The sequence below is a fragment of the Melitaea cinxia genome, chromosome 18, assembly GCF_905220565.1.
Source record: "Melitaea cinxia chromosome 18, ilMelCinx1.1, whole genome shotgun sequence".
Taxonomy (NCBI): Eukaryota; Metazoa; Arthropoda; class Insecta; order Lepidoptera; family Nymphalidae; genus Melitaea; species Melitaea cinxia.
Window position 1 is genome coordinate 11,124,681 of NC_059411.1, and position 16,621 is coordinate 11,141,301.

Below are 16,621 nucleotides of genomic sequence, written 5' to 3' on the forward strand. Positions count from 1 at the left end.
CATGTCTTCATTCAGCTTTGACGCATGATTTTGGCGGTTCTGTTTTTTAACCGACTTCAAAAAAGGAGGTTAAAAGAGGTTACTCAATTCGTCCGTGTATATATGTTGTTGTTGTTGTTGTTGTTTCTTCACGGGCTATTCTCCGCAACTCGACGTCTCATTGCGCCTATTTTGCGTGGTTGACTGGGGGCCTTATTCATGCCAGAATATATCTTAATATATAAAATTCTCGTGTCACAGTTTTCGTTGCCATACTCCTCCGAAACGGCTTGACCGATTTTGATGAAATTTTTTGTGCTTATCCGGTATCTATGAGAATCGGCCAACATCTATTTTTCATCCCCCTAAATGTTAGGGGTAGTCGACCCCTAAATTTTTTTTTTATTTTTTAGACACAATTTTTAATTTCTATTTTTTTATGATACAACATTAAAAAATACATACAACCCTAAATTTTCAACCCTCTACCATCAACCCCTATTTTTAAATAGCGTTTAGCGGCAAGACAACGTTTGCCGGGTCAGCTAGTGTGTATATATATATTATGTATGTGCGGGAATAACTTCATCGTTTATGAGCCGATTTTGATAATTCTTTTTTGTTGGAAAGGAGATATCCCAGGTGTGATACCATGGTAAAGAAACCAGGATCTGATGATGGAATACGAGAGAAATCGAGGGAAACCCTCGAAAATCGTAGGGACGACTAGTCCGTTTGTTAATTTTGTTCGTCTACTTGCGTTGTATTACTTGTCGATGTAATTGAAGACGGTTTTTTCGTTTGCGAGCAAACACAATTATTCCTAATCAAATATAGCCCGAGTCACTCAGCGTTCATCTATACTAATATTATTAAGAGAAAAGATTTCATGGTTTGTTTGTTTGCATTGAATAGGTTTCGAAACTACTGAAACGATTTGAAAAAAAAAATCACTGTTGAGAAGCTACAATATCTACGGGTAACATAGGCTATATTATATTTTCAAAAAAATTGTGTAATATTCTACTAATGTTTGTCTCTTTTAATCCATCACAAACAAATAAAATTAAAATTAAAAATCTTTCATCTTTATAAAATTAGATAGTATAGACAAAATGCACGCATAGAAGTAAGATATTTATTTTTATAATTGTTTACATATCAGTAATATTGAACCGTCACAATCATTTGGAAGCGAAATTTTTGCCAAAAGATGATCGCCTTTTAAATCTTATCTGCTTGTTTATCAAGACGCGTCATGTAAATCTCTCACATTCTACACATGTACCTACATATCACCTACTCGTTGTTTGAGTATCATTATCTGTAATGGAGTAATTTATGTAAAGAGGGTAGATCGTAAAATGCTGAGGTCAGCTTCATTAAAGTCTAGCTGCAGGCAAATACACGTATAGTTAATAAGGTAATAATAAAATAATAGTTTTAGCAGTTTTTTAGTAGTTTAATTTTCGCAGTTATATTAACATTTATTTAAACGAGTCCTCCTTCCCATCACTTCAGCCTATCGCAGTCCACTGCTGGACATAGGCCTCCACAAGTTCACGCTAAAAATGGTGTGAACTCGTATGTGTTGCCCATAGCTGCCCGTTTTCGGCCTGTGTATTTCAAAGCCAGCAGTTGGATGGCTATCCCGCCATCGGTCGGCTTTTTAAGTTCCAAGGTGGTAGTGGAACTGTGTTATCCCTTAATCGCCTGTTACGACACTCAAGGGATGAGAGCGGATGGCTATATTGTTTACTGCCGTAACCACACAGCATTAGGGGCTTCTCGTGATTATTATTTTGTGGTTTCTGGTATTTATCTGGCCTGGTCAATCTTAATGAGAAAAAGAAAAAATGAGATGAAGAAATCGAGGGAAACCCTCGAAAATCCGCATAACTTTTTACTGGTTGTACCGATTTTGATGATTTATAATTTAATCAAAAGCCGATGCTTATCACGTGGTCACATTTAAATTTCTTTGAGATCTGATTACAACTTTTGGAGTAATCTTTAATAATGCGTATTTACTTGACTATTTTTTCGTCTACCTACGTTGTATTACTTCGATGTAATTGAAGTCGGTTTTTTTTTCGTTTGCCAGCAAACACAATTATGGTATCTTCTTTAAAATGAAGTTTTTGAAAAAGTAGACAAAAAAAAATTGACATGACCAACTCTATGAAATAATTGCTTTTCTTAATAAAATTCTTATTTTTTCGAAGTTCACCATTTTTAATTTTTAATTTTTATTTCACAAAAAATACTTCAATTAATATTACACTTATTCCAGCCAATCCCAGTGGACTGGGTTTTTTCTATTTTTTTTTTTATTTAACTGGAAAAATGTCTAATTTTCAAAAATGAAAAAACCACACAACCGTCTTTCGCACTATAAAAATATTTTTTTAATAAAATGTGTAATACGTACGTTCTAGAAATATGATACAGATGCGCAAAAAAAGTATAAACTTGTTTATGGATTTTTTTTTGTTTCTGCAAGGTTCAACATGCAGTGCAACGATCTCCATGTATTAAAATATGTAGCTTACCTAACACGGCCTAAGTTGTCTGTCAACTCAATGTCGGTTTTTCAGCGACCACAAAAGGACACGTTTGAGTCTTGACGCAGTGCACGCAGTGCATGTTCAGACGTCACACGGATCGGACGTAACTAACGCAAAATTATAAAAATAATTCTTCGTACTTTGCGCCACTTGAGTTTTCGAAACAAATTTACTGGAAAACATTATTTAAAGCTTTTAGTCTGCAACTGATGCGGTGTTTTTGTTTACATTCTTAAGATGAGCGTGACCTCTTTAAAGTGTAAATTATTGTCACCAATGTTTCATGGGGTCATAATTTATACTTCATCATTACAGCCTATACAGTCCACTGCTGGACATAGGCCTCCACAAGTTTACGCCAAAAATAACGTGAACTTATGTGTTTTGCCCATAGTCACCACGCTGGGCAGGCGAGTTGGTGACCGCAGTACTGGCTTTGTCGCACCGAAGACGCTGCTGCCCGTTTTCGGCCTGTGTATTTCAAAGCCAGCAGTTTGATGGCTATCCCGCCACCGGTCGGCTTTTTAAGTTCCAAGGTGGTAGTGAAACTGTGCTATCCCTTAGTCGCCTCTTACGACACCCACGGGAAGAGAGGGGGTGGCTAAATTCTTTAGTACCGTAGCCACACAGTACATTAATTAATACACAGTAATTTATACTTATCTGTAAACAATTTAGTTTTTCAAGTTTCGCATCGTTGTTATAATACACTATTTTTTCAGTGTTGTTATTATTTTTAATTGTTGTTTAATACTGTATTTTTATTTGAAATTAATTTATAAACTATTTCGAAAAACACAGTGTTTTTTTTTTTAAACAAGACAATTGTTTTTCATTTCGAAACTCTCTATTAATTTATATTTTCTGGTAAACTAAAGGTTCCGGTTATTAAGATATAATATAGCTGATTTCCGACGAAACATTCGCTTTAGGTAGTAGCTATAAAAGTAAGTGGATGCAGCGTTTATGACCAAGTTTTATGCGACTTCGTATAACTTGCATACAACCGACATTTTCATTATTAAACTATGCAATACTGCCGATATAGCCTTACTAAATTAAATTTCAGCAGAATTCATAGATCCGCCTTATGAGAAGCCGTATTTTACACTAACCGACGTTAATTTAAAGTGGTTTATTTCATGATTTTTACGAGCCATCGTATTTTGATTGGCACTTTCTCGTATAACTTCCTTTTATGATCGACTAAGCCTCTAACTAAGCAGGTTATAAAAGTTAAGTCAACAATTTATGTTTGATTAATATTAAATAAGCAGTGAAGCTATATTTAAAAATATATCTTTAGTACAGAAACAAAAAAAAAATGATTTTTTGACCTGTTGATAATCTAATCGAGGGTTGAAATTGAGGCTTGATTCTCATTTTTCATTTTTTCTGCCTAAAAATATTTATACTTATTTTATTTATTTATATAATCTCACTTACTTACTGTTCTTTTAAAACAACATAATAGTGCCTATTTAATTACCTTTAAATCTTGAAAATATTCCTTGGCTATGTTTAATATATATAGTGTCTATGTTATTGGGGGAATACTATTTGGATTTAATTCAACTAGTCTGATCTAAGAACTACCAGAAATCTTAAAATTTTCATAGTTTAACATCGGATTTAAATTTTTTCTTGTGCATTGAATTCGTTAACGTAGCGATCTTAACTCGCGCCCGGGGCACAACAACTTTTTAGAAAATTCGAAAACCATATAATATGTCTAGCAATTTTCTGTTTCGCGGACCATTTGGCGCCCCTTTGTCAGTAGCGTCCGGGGCATGATGCCCCATTGATATAATGCAATCATTGCTACTATTATAAACGAAAGTTTGGATATATAAATGTTTGTTATTTAGTCACATCAGAATAAGAACTGATCAGAATGAACTACGGTACTAAAGAATATAGCCACCCCCTCTCTTCCCGTGGGTGTCGTAAGAGGCGACTAAGGGATAAGACAGTTCCACTACTACCTTGGAACTTAAAAAGCCGACCGGTGGCGGGATAACCATCCAACTGCTGGCTTTGAAATACACAGGTTGAAGAGAGCGTCTTTGGTGCGACAAAGTTAGCCCTGCGGTCACCAACCCGCCTGCCCAGCGTGGTGACTATGGGCAAAACACATGAGTTCACGTCATTTTTGGGGAAAACTTGTGGAGGCCTATGTCCAACAGTGGACTGTGATAGGCTGTAATGATGATGATGATGATCAGAATGAAACATAGTAAAGAGATTTAATACAGTCTGAGATAAGCAAAAATCTATGTATCACACAAAACGTACGGTATCTATGTGATACTGCAGTCGCGAACGAACAGTTGCGGACAATAATTAGTCTAATATTTATATAGTTAAAAGTGTGTTTCAAACATTGGCTACTTTAATGTAAATGAAGTAAATGTTATTAAACATTTGGAATTATTTAAGAAACATCGTTTAGTATTGCTAGCGATGGAAACTGGAAACAAGTCTAATATGATGTGTTATTGGATACTTATGGGAAACATTGTGAAACAATGATTGTTATATTAACACCATCTTATTACTAGGGTTGTCATATTATTTGTTTAATTAAACATTCTAAGCTAAATATTCTATGTAGAGTTTCTTGATTTTGAAGGAATGTGATATTTTCTTCTCGTTTATGAATTAAACTATTATTTATATGTAATGGATGGTTTTGAAAAGTATTTTCAAAATAAGTAGATACCTAGAGTGTTTCAGAAGATTACCTTCATTGCGCGAATTTAGTACCTCTATTACAATCTCCTTGATACTGCCGTAAAAAAGTCAATAGAAAACCGTATTTAATAAAAATTAATAATATATCAAAATTATTCTAAATAAACAACCCTTATGTCACTTATAATCATAAAAAAAGATTATGCACAATCTTCATTGGCGTCAATGTCAATGCGTATGAACATAATATCGGATACACGGAGCGGTTACCACTTTTTTTAGATATCATACGGTTGAATGTGGTAATTGAGCCAAGAGACAATAGTGTATTTGTAATTATCTTATTTTAAATAATTTTTACAAACTTCTTCTTAATCATCTTGACCGAATCACCCAACTGTGCTGCCATCTTCCGGATGCCACGTCGCATTTCGTTTTTCAACCGTATTAATAACTGTTAACGACACATATAATTATAAGGAGTGCAACTTTTAATAACGTATTTTTTAATATCTTGTGTCAGTCCCCGCAGTAATACAGACAGACATGTTTAGTAATGACACGTATTGCGAATCAAAATAATTAACACTCTCAAGATACATAAGTTTTAGCCGCTTATTCGCTCAAAATGTTTTAACCGTGATAAAAAAATAAAGGTGATCTTTATTGTAATCGATTCGAGGTTACGTAAACTTCGTAGCGTTTCGCATTAGATGTAGGATGCGGGGCAGGGCAAGAAAAACAACACAAACATTCAATCCACAGAAAACATTACCGCAGATTATAATACACATTTTAGCCTTAATTTTGAGATTGTATTAGAACTTTTAAATGGTATCGAAAAAGAAAGATCGAGGTATTTTACGTCAGCCTTACACAACCTTACACAACAGGAAGTATCCTATCCAAAAACTGGAGCAGTCTGACTGGGGAAGTATCTCAACCTTACAGAAGATCACTGCTGAATAGTACTACTTTCAAGCAGTAAGATGACCAGAGCTCCTGTGGGGATTTGGGGTAGGGTCACCAATACACTTGCGATACTTCCGGTGTTGCAGTTGTCTATAAGCTGCGGTTACCATCAGGCGAGGCGTACGCTTGTATGTCGACCTAGTTATATAAAAAAAGATCTAAGTTATCGATTTTATTTAATTATCTTTTTCTGTATTTATTTCAAATATCGATAAAATTGAATAATAAATATAACCTATGATGACATCCCTAATTTCTATGATGTAGCTAGCTGTTAGCACATCACCCGCGACTTATTGAATGACCATTGTACGAGCCTCGTAAAAAGAGAAACGTTAAAAAGTTTCACACTTAGTCTTTCAAATTCAAAAAGAATCCATAAATCGTCATTACGTTTCTTTTTTATGACATCTCCAATGATTGCTTCGTTATTATATTTGTTTTATTACATTCTATGTTATTTAATTTGTAAGGATTAAGCTATTGTGACTTATAACTTAATGATAGGTACTACAGAGATATTATAATATAAGACATAATAAAACACTAGTTACTAAAACTTATACAATCAATTAAAAAACGTTGTGCTTATCAAAAATGTACTTAAAAGCATAACTTTAAGCAATGGGTTATATTTCGACGGGTGCAAAGTAAAAAAAGTTAATTACAATTTTGAGATTTTTTTTATTGCAGTAACTAAAAACTTTATATTTTATAACATGGCAAAACAAAAAATACAAATATAGCCTCATTTCTTGTACTTTTGTCAAGTAAAAGAAGACAACTACTGCAGTTTTGGAAAAATTACACGGCATACATGCGTTCAACTACCGCCTGGCCGCTTTTACGCAGTCCGCGCGGGGGGTACACGTTCATTCCTATTGTGTCATCAGTCAGATGTCATGTGCTTTGCCGGCCGGCAACAATGTTTGTTTGTTTTGGCTTTTTACGTATTTAGGTTTGTGTGAAAGTGTTATCATAATAGTAAACAATTTGAATACATCAAAATAGACAAGAAAAGACGTTTTTGAAAATTCTTGGAATTGGAAAAGTCATACTTTTTATACTTACTGAAATATATGAAACATCTTTATTAAATCCAGATTTATTAATTCCTATGTAGAAACGACCAAGTGGTAGTTAATTCAGTTGTCATATTTTTAAGCACAATGTAGAGGCAGACAACTGCAATATCTCGTAAATTAAACATAATTAGAAGAAAAAAAATATACAAGTGTTTGTCTTTCTAAAAAATGTAGCAGTGATGAAAATTTCAACAAGTTTTGTTTGAAATTGACAAAATGGGAGCACTTTTTCCTATTATGCGCTCTCCTGAAAAGTAGCTGTTTTGTATATAACTCTTTTTACTTTGCACCCGTCGATTTTTTGTCTTTAAATTAAAACAAGAATGACCAAAATCGGTAAACCCAGTGAAAAGTTATGCGGTATAATACAACGTACGTAGATCGACGAAAAAATAGTCAAGTAAATACGCATTAGATATAACTCGAAAAGTTCTTATTAGATTTCAAATCAATGTAAATGGGACCACATTACACGAACCACCTTTCAATTAAAAAGAAACCATCAAAATCGGTCCACCTTGTCAAAAGTTTTGGGGTGACGTAGGTACATAAAAAATACAATCGAATTGAGAACCTCCTCTCTACAATAAAGCTAAAAGTTGACAATTAATTAAGGTCAACACCACATATATTATACCACCATATACTATAATTATATAATATAAATTATACGGTCAGTACCATACCAAGTTAAGAATATTGTAAAATGATACCTAACCTTCTTATATTTTTATGACTGTATGTCTTTTCTTCTTAAAAAATATACAAAATTGCTTAAAAAAGGAATATTACATCAATCTCACAAATGAAGCCAATTAATATTGAAGTAGGTAATATTTATTATGCTTTAAGCGCTTGCACATTAAGTTTTTGAGAAACGACGCCACAGGCACGCACAGCTTTGATTATAATAAAAGTAGTTTACCAGGCAAACGTCGCGCTGCCTTAATTTTTTTAATGATTATATCATTTTTTTTTTTCGTTAGTAAATACCCTGTCCTAAAAATAAAGAACAAAAAAAATAATACAATTTGGTGCAATTGTTTGGAAGTAACGCGCCTACAAAAACTTCCGTGATTCATTTTTATTTACATAGACATACATGTTACAAAGTTCTTCTTCTTCTTCTTCGTCTTAAAATGGCTTTCAATAGTGCCAAATATTATAGTTATATTAAAATATTAAAGTTAAGTTGTAATAATTAGTTAACCGTATAAAATGTCACTGCGACAAATGGCGGCAACGCACAACATAATATCGAAATTAAAATAAGGATCGTATTGAGAAGGTAAGTTTTTGAAGCGCTGAGTGTCATTGCCCGAGCCCTCGGCGCATATTTTGAATGCGTTTACGCGAATCCAGGTGCTACCAGTCCCACTGGAAATAAAATCTTAAGTAAAAAAATAAATAAATATATAAATAAATATACATATCATAGATACTTAGTGTGTGTGTGTATGTGAACCGTAAAATAATAATCACTTTAGTTCTTATTTTACCTAGTTATAACTAACAACGAATCAGTATCTACGATAGCAAATTTCACATATAATACTGGGAGAGGAAAAAATCTGTTCATAATCCTTACTAATATTAAAAATGCGAAAGTAACTCAAGTGTCTGTTTGTCTGTCTGTCGCGCTTTCACGCCAAAACTACTGAACAATCGTACACAGATAGTCTAGAGCTTGAGAAAGGACATATGCTACTTTTTAATGCGAAAAGGGGGTATAAGGGGTTGAATGGTGGGTAGAAAAATTGTATGGAAGCATCATTATTTTTAGAGCTAGAAGCTTGAAACTTATTTTTTAACCGACTTCCAAAAAAGGAGGAGGTTCTCAATTCGACTGTATTTTTTTTTTTTTTTTTTTAATGTATGTTACATCAGAACTTTTGACCGGCTAGACCGATTTCGACAAATTTTGTTTTAATCGAAAGGTGGTGTGTGCCAATTGGTCCCATTTAAATTTATTTGAGATCTAACAACTACTTTTTGAGTTATATCTAATAATGCGTTTTTACTTGACGCTTTTTTCGTCGACCTACGTTGTATTATACCGCATAACTTTCTACTGGATGTACCGATTTTGATAATTCTTCTTTTGTTGGAAAGGGGATATGCCTAGTTTAGTACCATGATAAGAAAACCAGGATCTGATGATGGGATCCCAGAAAAATCGAGGGAAACTCTCGAAAATCCGTAATAACTTTTTACTGGGTGTACCGATTTTGATAATTTTTAATTTAATCAAAAGCTGATGTTTATCATGTGGTTACATATAAATTTTATCGAGATCTGATAACTACTTTTTGAGTAATCTTTGATAACGCGTAGTTACTTGATTATTTTTTCGTCGATCTACGTTGTATTACTCTTCGATGTAATTGAAGTCGGTTTGTTTTTCGTTTGCGAGCAAACACAATTATTAGGCTGTTGATTCAAGATAAATAAATATGACATTCAAAGTTTGTAAAAGTTTTACCCTTAAGGGTGTAAAATAACAATAAGGAATAGAGTATGAAAGTTTGTATGGAAATATGTAAGGTTTATGTGAGTGTTTTATAAGTTTGCGACAAGAGACAAAATATTAGAACTATAATGATGTCCAAAATAAACCAAAAGATATATCCAAAAAATGCTGTCCAAAGTCACTATTCCACGTGAATGAAGTCGCGGGCACAGTTAATGGCATTATGAAAACTGCGATTGCTGAGTTTGATTTGTGACGTAGATCGGACTTGCGTATATGAAATATTGCGTTATGAAATCTTAATAATAAACTCGATTTATTGAATAGATTACATATAATCTGTTGCCTTAAAAAAAAAATTAATCATCATCATCAAAATAAAATTAACAAAGTTAAATTAAATTTCGAATATCTAAAGTATGATTTAAAATAAAAATAAAAAACCATTCTGCTTTAGACCAGTCGACTAAAGTAAAACTTTCTATCTTCACTACATTATATCTCACTCTCAAATTCCGTTCACCTTGCCCGATCACATTTTTTGTAACGCTCTCGTCACGCATTCACCATCTTACTACCCAAGACAAGCGTGTGTAAAGAAGTTTTACTTCAAAAATTCGAACTTCTTGATAAAATAATCAATAACGGATATCGGTGAAGGTTTTAGTATTTACATATTCATCTGCATTTTTTTTCTTTTTAAAATCGCACGACGCGACGTAGTGGAATGGTCTTCAACTGGTAGGTTCAAAAGTTTTTTTTTTAATTCAAAGTTGTTTGGATATAACAATATTTGCTTCTTATTTTTAATAAAAAAAAAAAAAACTAAAACGGTTTTCGATTTTCAAATATCAAGTTACAAGTATAACGTTACGCGTTATTTCCCGGTCGAATGCGGCCCAGTTGCTGCAAGCGGCAACAATGTTGCAACTATAGTAATTGTCTTATTGCTTTTTTACCGGTGAGCCGGTCCGATGTGCTGCTACCGCGGTACATTGGCCCCTTGACCGATATTGTAACGAAATGACCGATATCGTTAAAACGTATTACATGCTTTTTTTAAGTCAATGTCAAAAATAAAACGAATCGATCTTCGACTGATAAAGATCAGTGACGAAATAAAAAATGAAATCTCCATATAGCTAATTGATGACTCTTGTTAATATTTATTTTTAGTTGTTTGTCAAAATATTCGATATCAAATAAATTGTTGAATTTAATAAATAAATAAAAAATCTTTGGAACCAGTTCGCGGTAGCTCTAGTATAATGTATAAGCAAGGAGTTTCACGTCCATTTTTTTTTTATTCTCACACACACACACACAAAATATCAAAGGTTCATTCGCATTAACGTGTTCTTTCCAAATACCACGATATTTTTTCTTACTATAAAAAGTACATGTATTATGCAATACTTTTACGATTGTTGCCAAGCGATGGCTGATGAACGAATGGCCTAGTGTTTTTCCAACAATTAAAAGGCCAAACACGTCCCATCATTACGAATCATTTATTCATTATTACGTTCTATAAATTAAAAAAAAATATACACGAAAATACGAAAATGTAAATGAGATCTGATAATTAAATCGATGACTACTACTCTTAACTTTTTAACCGTCTTAAAAAAGAGGTTTCTCAAGTCGACTGTCTTTTTTTATGTTAACTGAGGTAGGGCACAGCAGGAAATTTCCTGCTCAATATCTGGAGCCCGACTGGGGCAGTACCTGGACCTTACAGAAGATCATCGCTAAATAATACTGTTTTCAAGCAGTGTTGTGTTCCTGGTGGTGAGTAAGGTGGTCAGAGCTCCTGGGGGAATTAGGAATAGGGTCGGCAACGCGCTTGCGATACTTCTGGTGTTGCAAACGTCTATAAGTTATGGCAATCGCTTACCATCAGATAATCCGCACGGTTGTTTGCTGACCTAGTTATATAAAAAAATGTGCGTATTACCTTACAACTTTTCACTAAGTAGTAGATTTTGTTGCTTCTTTTTTAATCGAAAACCGATTCTTTTCATGTGGTCCCATTTAGATTGAGATCTGATGAGATTTTGAGCTATCTCATCTCTTTTGGAACATACTACTTATAAAGCAAGAAATATTCTATCTATAACTTACTTCATATACCCCTAGTTTTCTGGATCTTTTCTGTTTCCTGTTTTTTTTACGAAAATAGGGGCAGGCTACCGTCCTTCCCACGTGATGATGAGCAATTACCGTAACTTATAGACGCCTGTGACACCAAAGGTATCGTAAACGTCGTAATATATGTATAAACTTTTTAAATGTTTTTATATAAAATCTCATTTTATTTTATTATTTTTATCCAGGAGCTCTGGACACCTCACACACCGTAGAAATACAATCCTACTTGGGGAAATATTAATTTTTGTTGATCTTTAACAAAAATTAATAATGCGTGGCTGTCGTATAATTATAGATACTAATTTTGTATGTGTAATATAATTCAATACTTTTTATCCAGTGAAAAAATATTTACAAGTGGGTTAATTTAAATGCTTACATTAATTTAAATAAAATTTCACCGTATTTATCATGAAAATAATAATAAAATACTATCGCTAGTCACAGATAATGTTAAAGATCATTTATTTCTCAAAATAATACAATTCACTTACATAAGAAATTACATTCACTGAAACTATATATAAAGTTATAGTTTATATCGCAATACAACATATACAATTATATAGGTCAGACAAAGAAAAATAAAAAATAAAATTAAAAGTTGAAAACAATTAGCATGTTTTGAGAACGTTCGGAAACATCTTCGTGTTACCAAGTAAATATTTTATTGTAAATGGCCTCGGCATACTGGATTTACTTATTTAACTAAGGTGTAACGAATACTTAAGGTAAATAAACTAAGATGCTAAAAGTCAGTAAGCCAAGTTGAGTTTGGATTGGTTAAGGTGTTGTCATCACACGTCAAAAGACAAAACTTTTCCAAGTAGCAACCATTACTTTATGTTGGTATCAAGCTTTTGGAATTCGAGCCAATAGACCAACTTACCAAGAAAGGTGTTAGGATACGGAAATGCTATACTGCTAACAATTCAAGCATATTAATTTAACATGTTTGTAGGGTTAAAATTGACATACAGAACTAGCCTTTTTAACCGACTTTAAAAAGGAGGAGGTTACACAATTCGACCGTATATATACGGTCATAAATACATTATAAATATATATAATGTATGTTTGGGGATAACTCCGTCGTTTATGAACCGATTTTGATAATTCTTTTTTGTTGGAAAGGAGATATCCCTAGTTTGGTACCATGATAAGGAAACCAGGATCTGATGATGGGATCCCAGAGAAATCGAGGGAAACTCTCGAAAATCTGCATAGCTTTTTACTGGGTGTACCGATTTTAATGATTTTTAATTTAATAGAAAGCCGATGTTTATTATGTGGTCACATTTAAATTTCATCGAGATCTGATTACAACTTTTGGAGTAATCTTTGATAATGCGTATTTACTTGACTATTTTTTCGTCTTCCTACGTTGTAATAACTTGTCGATATAATTGAAGTCGGTTTTTCTTCGTTTGCCTGCAAACACAATTATTTCACTCAGTTCAATATAAATAGCAATGTTGCCATTCCATTTATTAATTTTTTGTAAAACTTCTTTACGTACGCTTGACTTGGGCAGTAAGCTGGTGAATGCATGACTAGAACGGTACGAAAAGTGTGATCGGGCGAGGCGAACGGAAGTTGAATGAGCTAAAGAAGTTTTACTTCAGTCGTGTGATCTAAAGCACACTCGTTTTTTTAAATGCCAGTTTTTTTAACACAGACATTTATTGTTTAAATTGAATTTCCTTTCTATTTAATGCTCAATTTTAGTCATAAATCCTCTGTTAAATGGAGAATAATTATATAATTTAATTATTTATATATTATTTAGGTATTTAAATAAGTAGTTGAAAGTATATGTACAAAAGTACTTTGAAGACAGAAATACAATAACATTGAAACCTTATTGCAAAATATGCCTATAATTTAAAACAAAAAGATAAAGATATTAAACGATTATTAAAAGATTGAGTATTATTTTCAAAAAGAAAAACATCTATAGTTACTACTTTATATGATGCTTATTATTATGTTTATTCATACAGAACTACTGGATATGATATATATATGATACCACTGGATATGAATATATAATGATATTTCTTTAACTGAAGGTGTCACCCATTTATCACGTGAGACTCGAATAACGAAATATCAAAATGAGGTGGAGGGGAGGATTATAAGGAGATATCACGTGTGTTTATTTATAATTGAACGTGCGATTACTAAATCAAAAAAAAAGAACCAATAAACACCTGCAACCTTGATGCTTGCCTAGAAATTTATATCACGATGCTTAATTTTCCAAAATTGAATCATTCATTATACCTGCATTTAAAGATAATATTCTGAAAATTTCAATTTACTTTGCCAAAAAAATACACGTAATTTTTGGGTATGCAGGAGTTGTCAAAAACCTCACCACATGTCACCAAGGGTTACGGGTTTTAAAAAGTTGCTAAAAAATATCACGTGATTAATGGACGACCTCTAATCTGTATAAAAAAAATTAATAAAATACAAAACATTGAATTAAAAATTTTGAAAAACTAAAAACAAGTCTCCCAATTGATAAATAAATTTTTAAAAAATGTGACATCTCATTGAACAGTCTAGAGCATTTTAGTGTGTAAAATGAACTACAAAAATATTTCTTTAAATTTTATCTATGTATATTTTCAGATGGCGCACACTTCTGCCGATCCCCCGTCGACCTCGACGAGGTCTCCATCGACATCAAGGAGTGGCATCGATTAAGTGCGGGATCGATTTCCGAGTGGGACACTTATGTGAACTTCGACTACCATTAGTGTTTAGATCTGTATAGACGTCATACGTGTACTGGTGACACCGAAGAGAGTACCTTATTGTTACAATTTTAGGCCTTATTTTATATTTTAAAAGCCAATGTAAAACGCTGAGCGTATTTTTTTACCGTGTCTTATATCGTGTAAAAATAGATCTCTAAAAATATGTTAACGTTTATTTAGAACCATATTTTTTTAATTTCCCAGTGTCGTTTCTTTGTAATATTGAAATCGTTTCCAGCTTGGTTCTATTATATTAAGTGATAAAAGTGTATATTTTATTTGTAATTTAAAATATAATAGTTATCCAAATGATAGCTGGTTGCTTTAATATATAATTTTATTTTGCATACATTTTCAAAAATTTATTGGACATGAAATATCATTTTAAACGGAAAGATTTATCCTTTAAGACATTCTCATTTTTGTCTAGTGATAGATCGTTTTTGGTAAAATTTTATATTGTAAATGTGATACTTTTCCAAATGAAAAATTCTTTACAATTATTATAACTTGGTGTAAGTTTCAGACGTTCTAAAAATTCATAGAAATTTTAAAATTTAGTGATAATTCATTATTTTTTTTTATATTTAAGCTTTGATATTAACAATGTGATCTTTGTACGTATTACGAGTAGATATCTATCATATATTATCTAACCGAGACAGCGAACTCCGTACCTAACACTTTTTTTTTTGTCTGAATATATCGACTTTTTCAATTTTCTTTTATACAAACTTAGTTCTCACAATCAAGAAACAACAACAAGCAAAGAAATTCCAATGTACATACATTTCAGTGATTCATTTTCTTATATAGCTTTCGTTATCCAAGCATAGTTAATAATATTTTCAACATACACACACGGCCGTCTGTTCCTAAGATGAGCAAGTTAATGCTTGTGTTTTGGTAACAGGGAGTGATGTAGTAAATCATTTTCACTGTATGTATGATATGTAAAGTAATTTTACATAATATGATAGTGTTATTCCGATGGCTGGTGTGGGGCGGAGCAATCCCGGCGCCGCCCTGTATCGAATTACAGTCGTTGTTGTAGGCAGTAGACTTTTATAGGGTTGGCAGTTAATAATAATCGATCAAAAATACTACGATATATATACACGGTACAATAAAATGTATATTATTCTTAGCCATTAAAATCAATCATTGACTTTCAGTCGCAAGATGAAATTAAGAATTTTAATTGAAATTCAATTATACTAAAAATAACAACCACTCTGGTGTAGTGGCGCGTATAATTCACTGATGATTTTCGTGTGTTCCCGCTTGAGATGGATATTTGTATTTCTTTCCGGTTGGGATGACTGTAAAATTGTGGGTCTCCCCACCATGCCTCGAAGGACACGTTAAGCCGTCGGTCCCACTTGCTATCATAAATACCCGATAGCGATCGTTACTCATACACATATCCCCAACCCGCAGTGGTGGATTAAGCTAAATTCTTATCCTACGTGGAGACAGAGACCCAGCAGTGGGATGTTACAGGCTGAATCGTATATCGATATCGTATATTAAAAATGTAGCAACTATAAAATATTTGGTTTCAAATTAATTTATACAATTTATGACTTTTAACATATCAAAGAAGAACAAAGAATATAATCAATTACTACACTATTTCGGTCTGGTATGTACATGATCATGAGATTGCTAAAGATAAAGCGACTATTCGACATATTTTCTGTCAGCTCAGTAACACTTCTTCCGAGCTCTCAATTAAATATTTGAAATAAGTAAAATTGTATTGTTTCATTTTCGTTAGCAAATATTTTTATATAAGTAACATAATATGATTAATATAAAATGAAATATATACCCACAATGATATGATAATTATAATGGGTGTTATGATATATTTTCGCATTTTGTGACACACACACACGAAAAAATATAAAATTTCTCGAATAAATTTTAATA

The 16,621-nt window shown here is 32.6% G+C and overlaps 1 protein-coding gene across 1 annotated transcript in view; it reads left to right on the forward strand.

Annotated features, from left to right (window-relative positions):
- LOC123662116 overlaps window positions 1-14,686 on the forward strand; it is a 37,528-nt gene extending 22,842 nt beyond the window's left edge. Inside the window, exon 3 of the mRNA XM_045597001.1 lies at window positions 14,559-14,686. Within this exon, the coding sequence (XP_045452957.1) occupies window positions 14,559-14,686 (128 nt within the window). The remainder of the gene's footprint in view (window positions 1-14,558) is intronic.
- The last annotated feature ends 1,935 nt before the right edge of the window (window positions 14,687-16,621 follow it).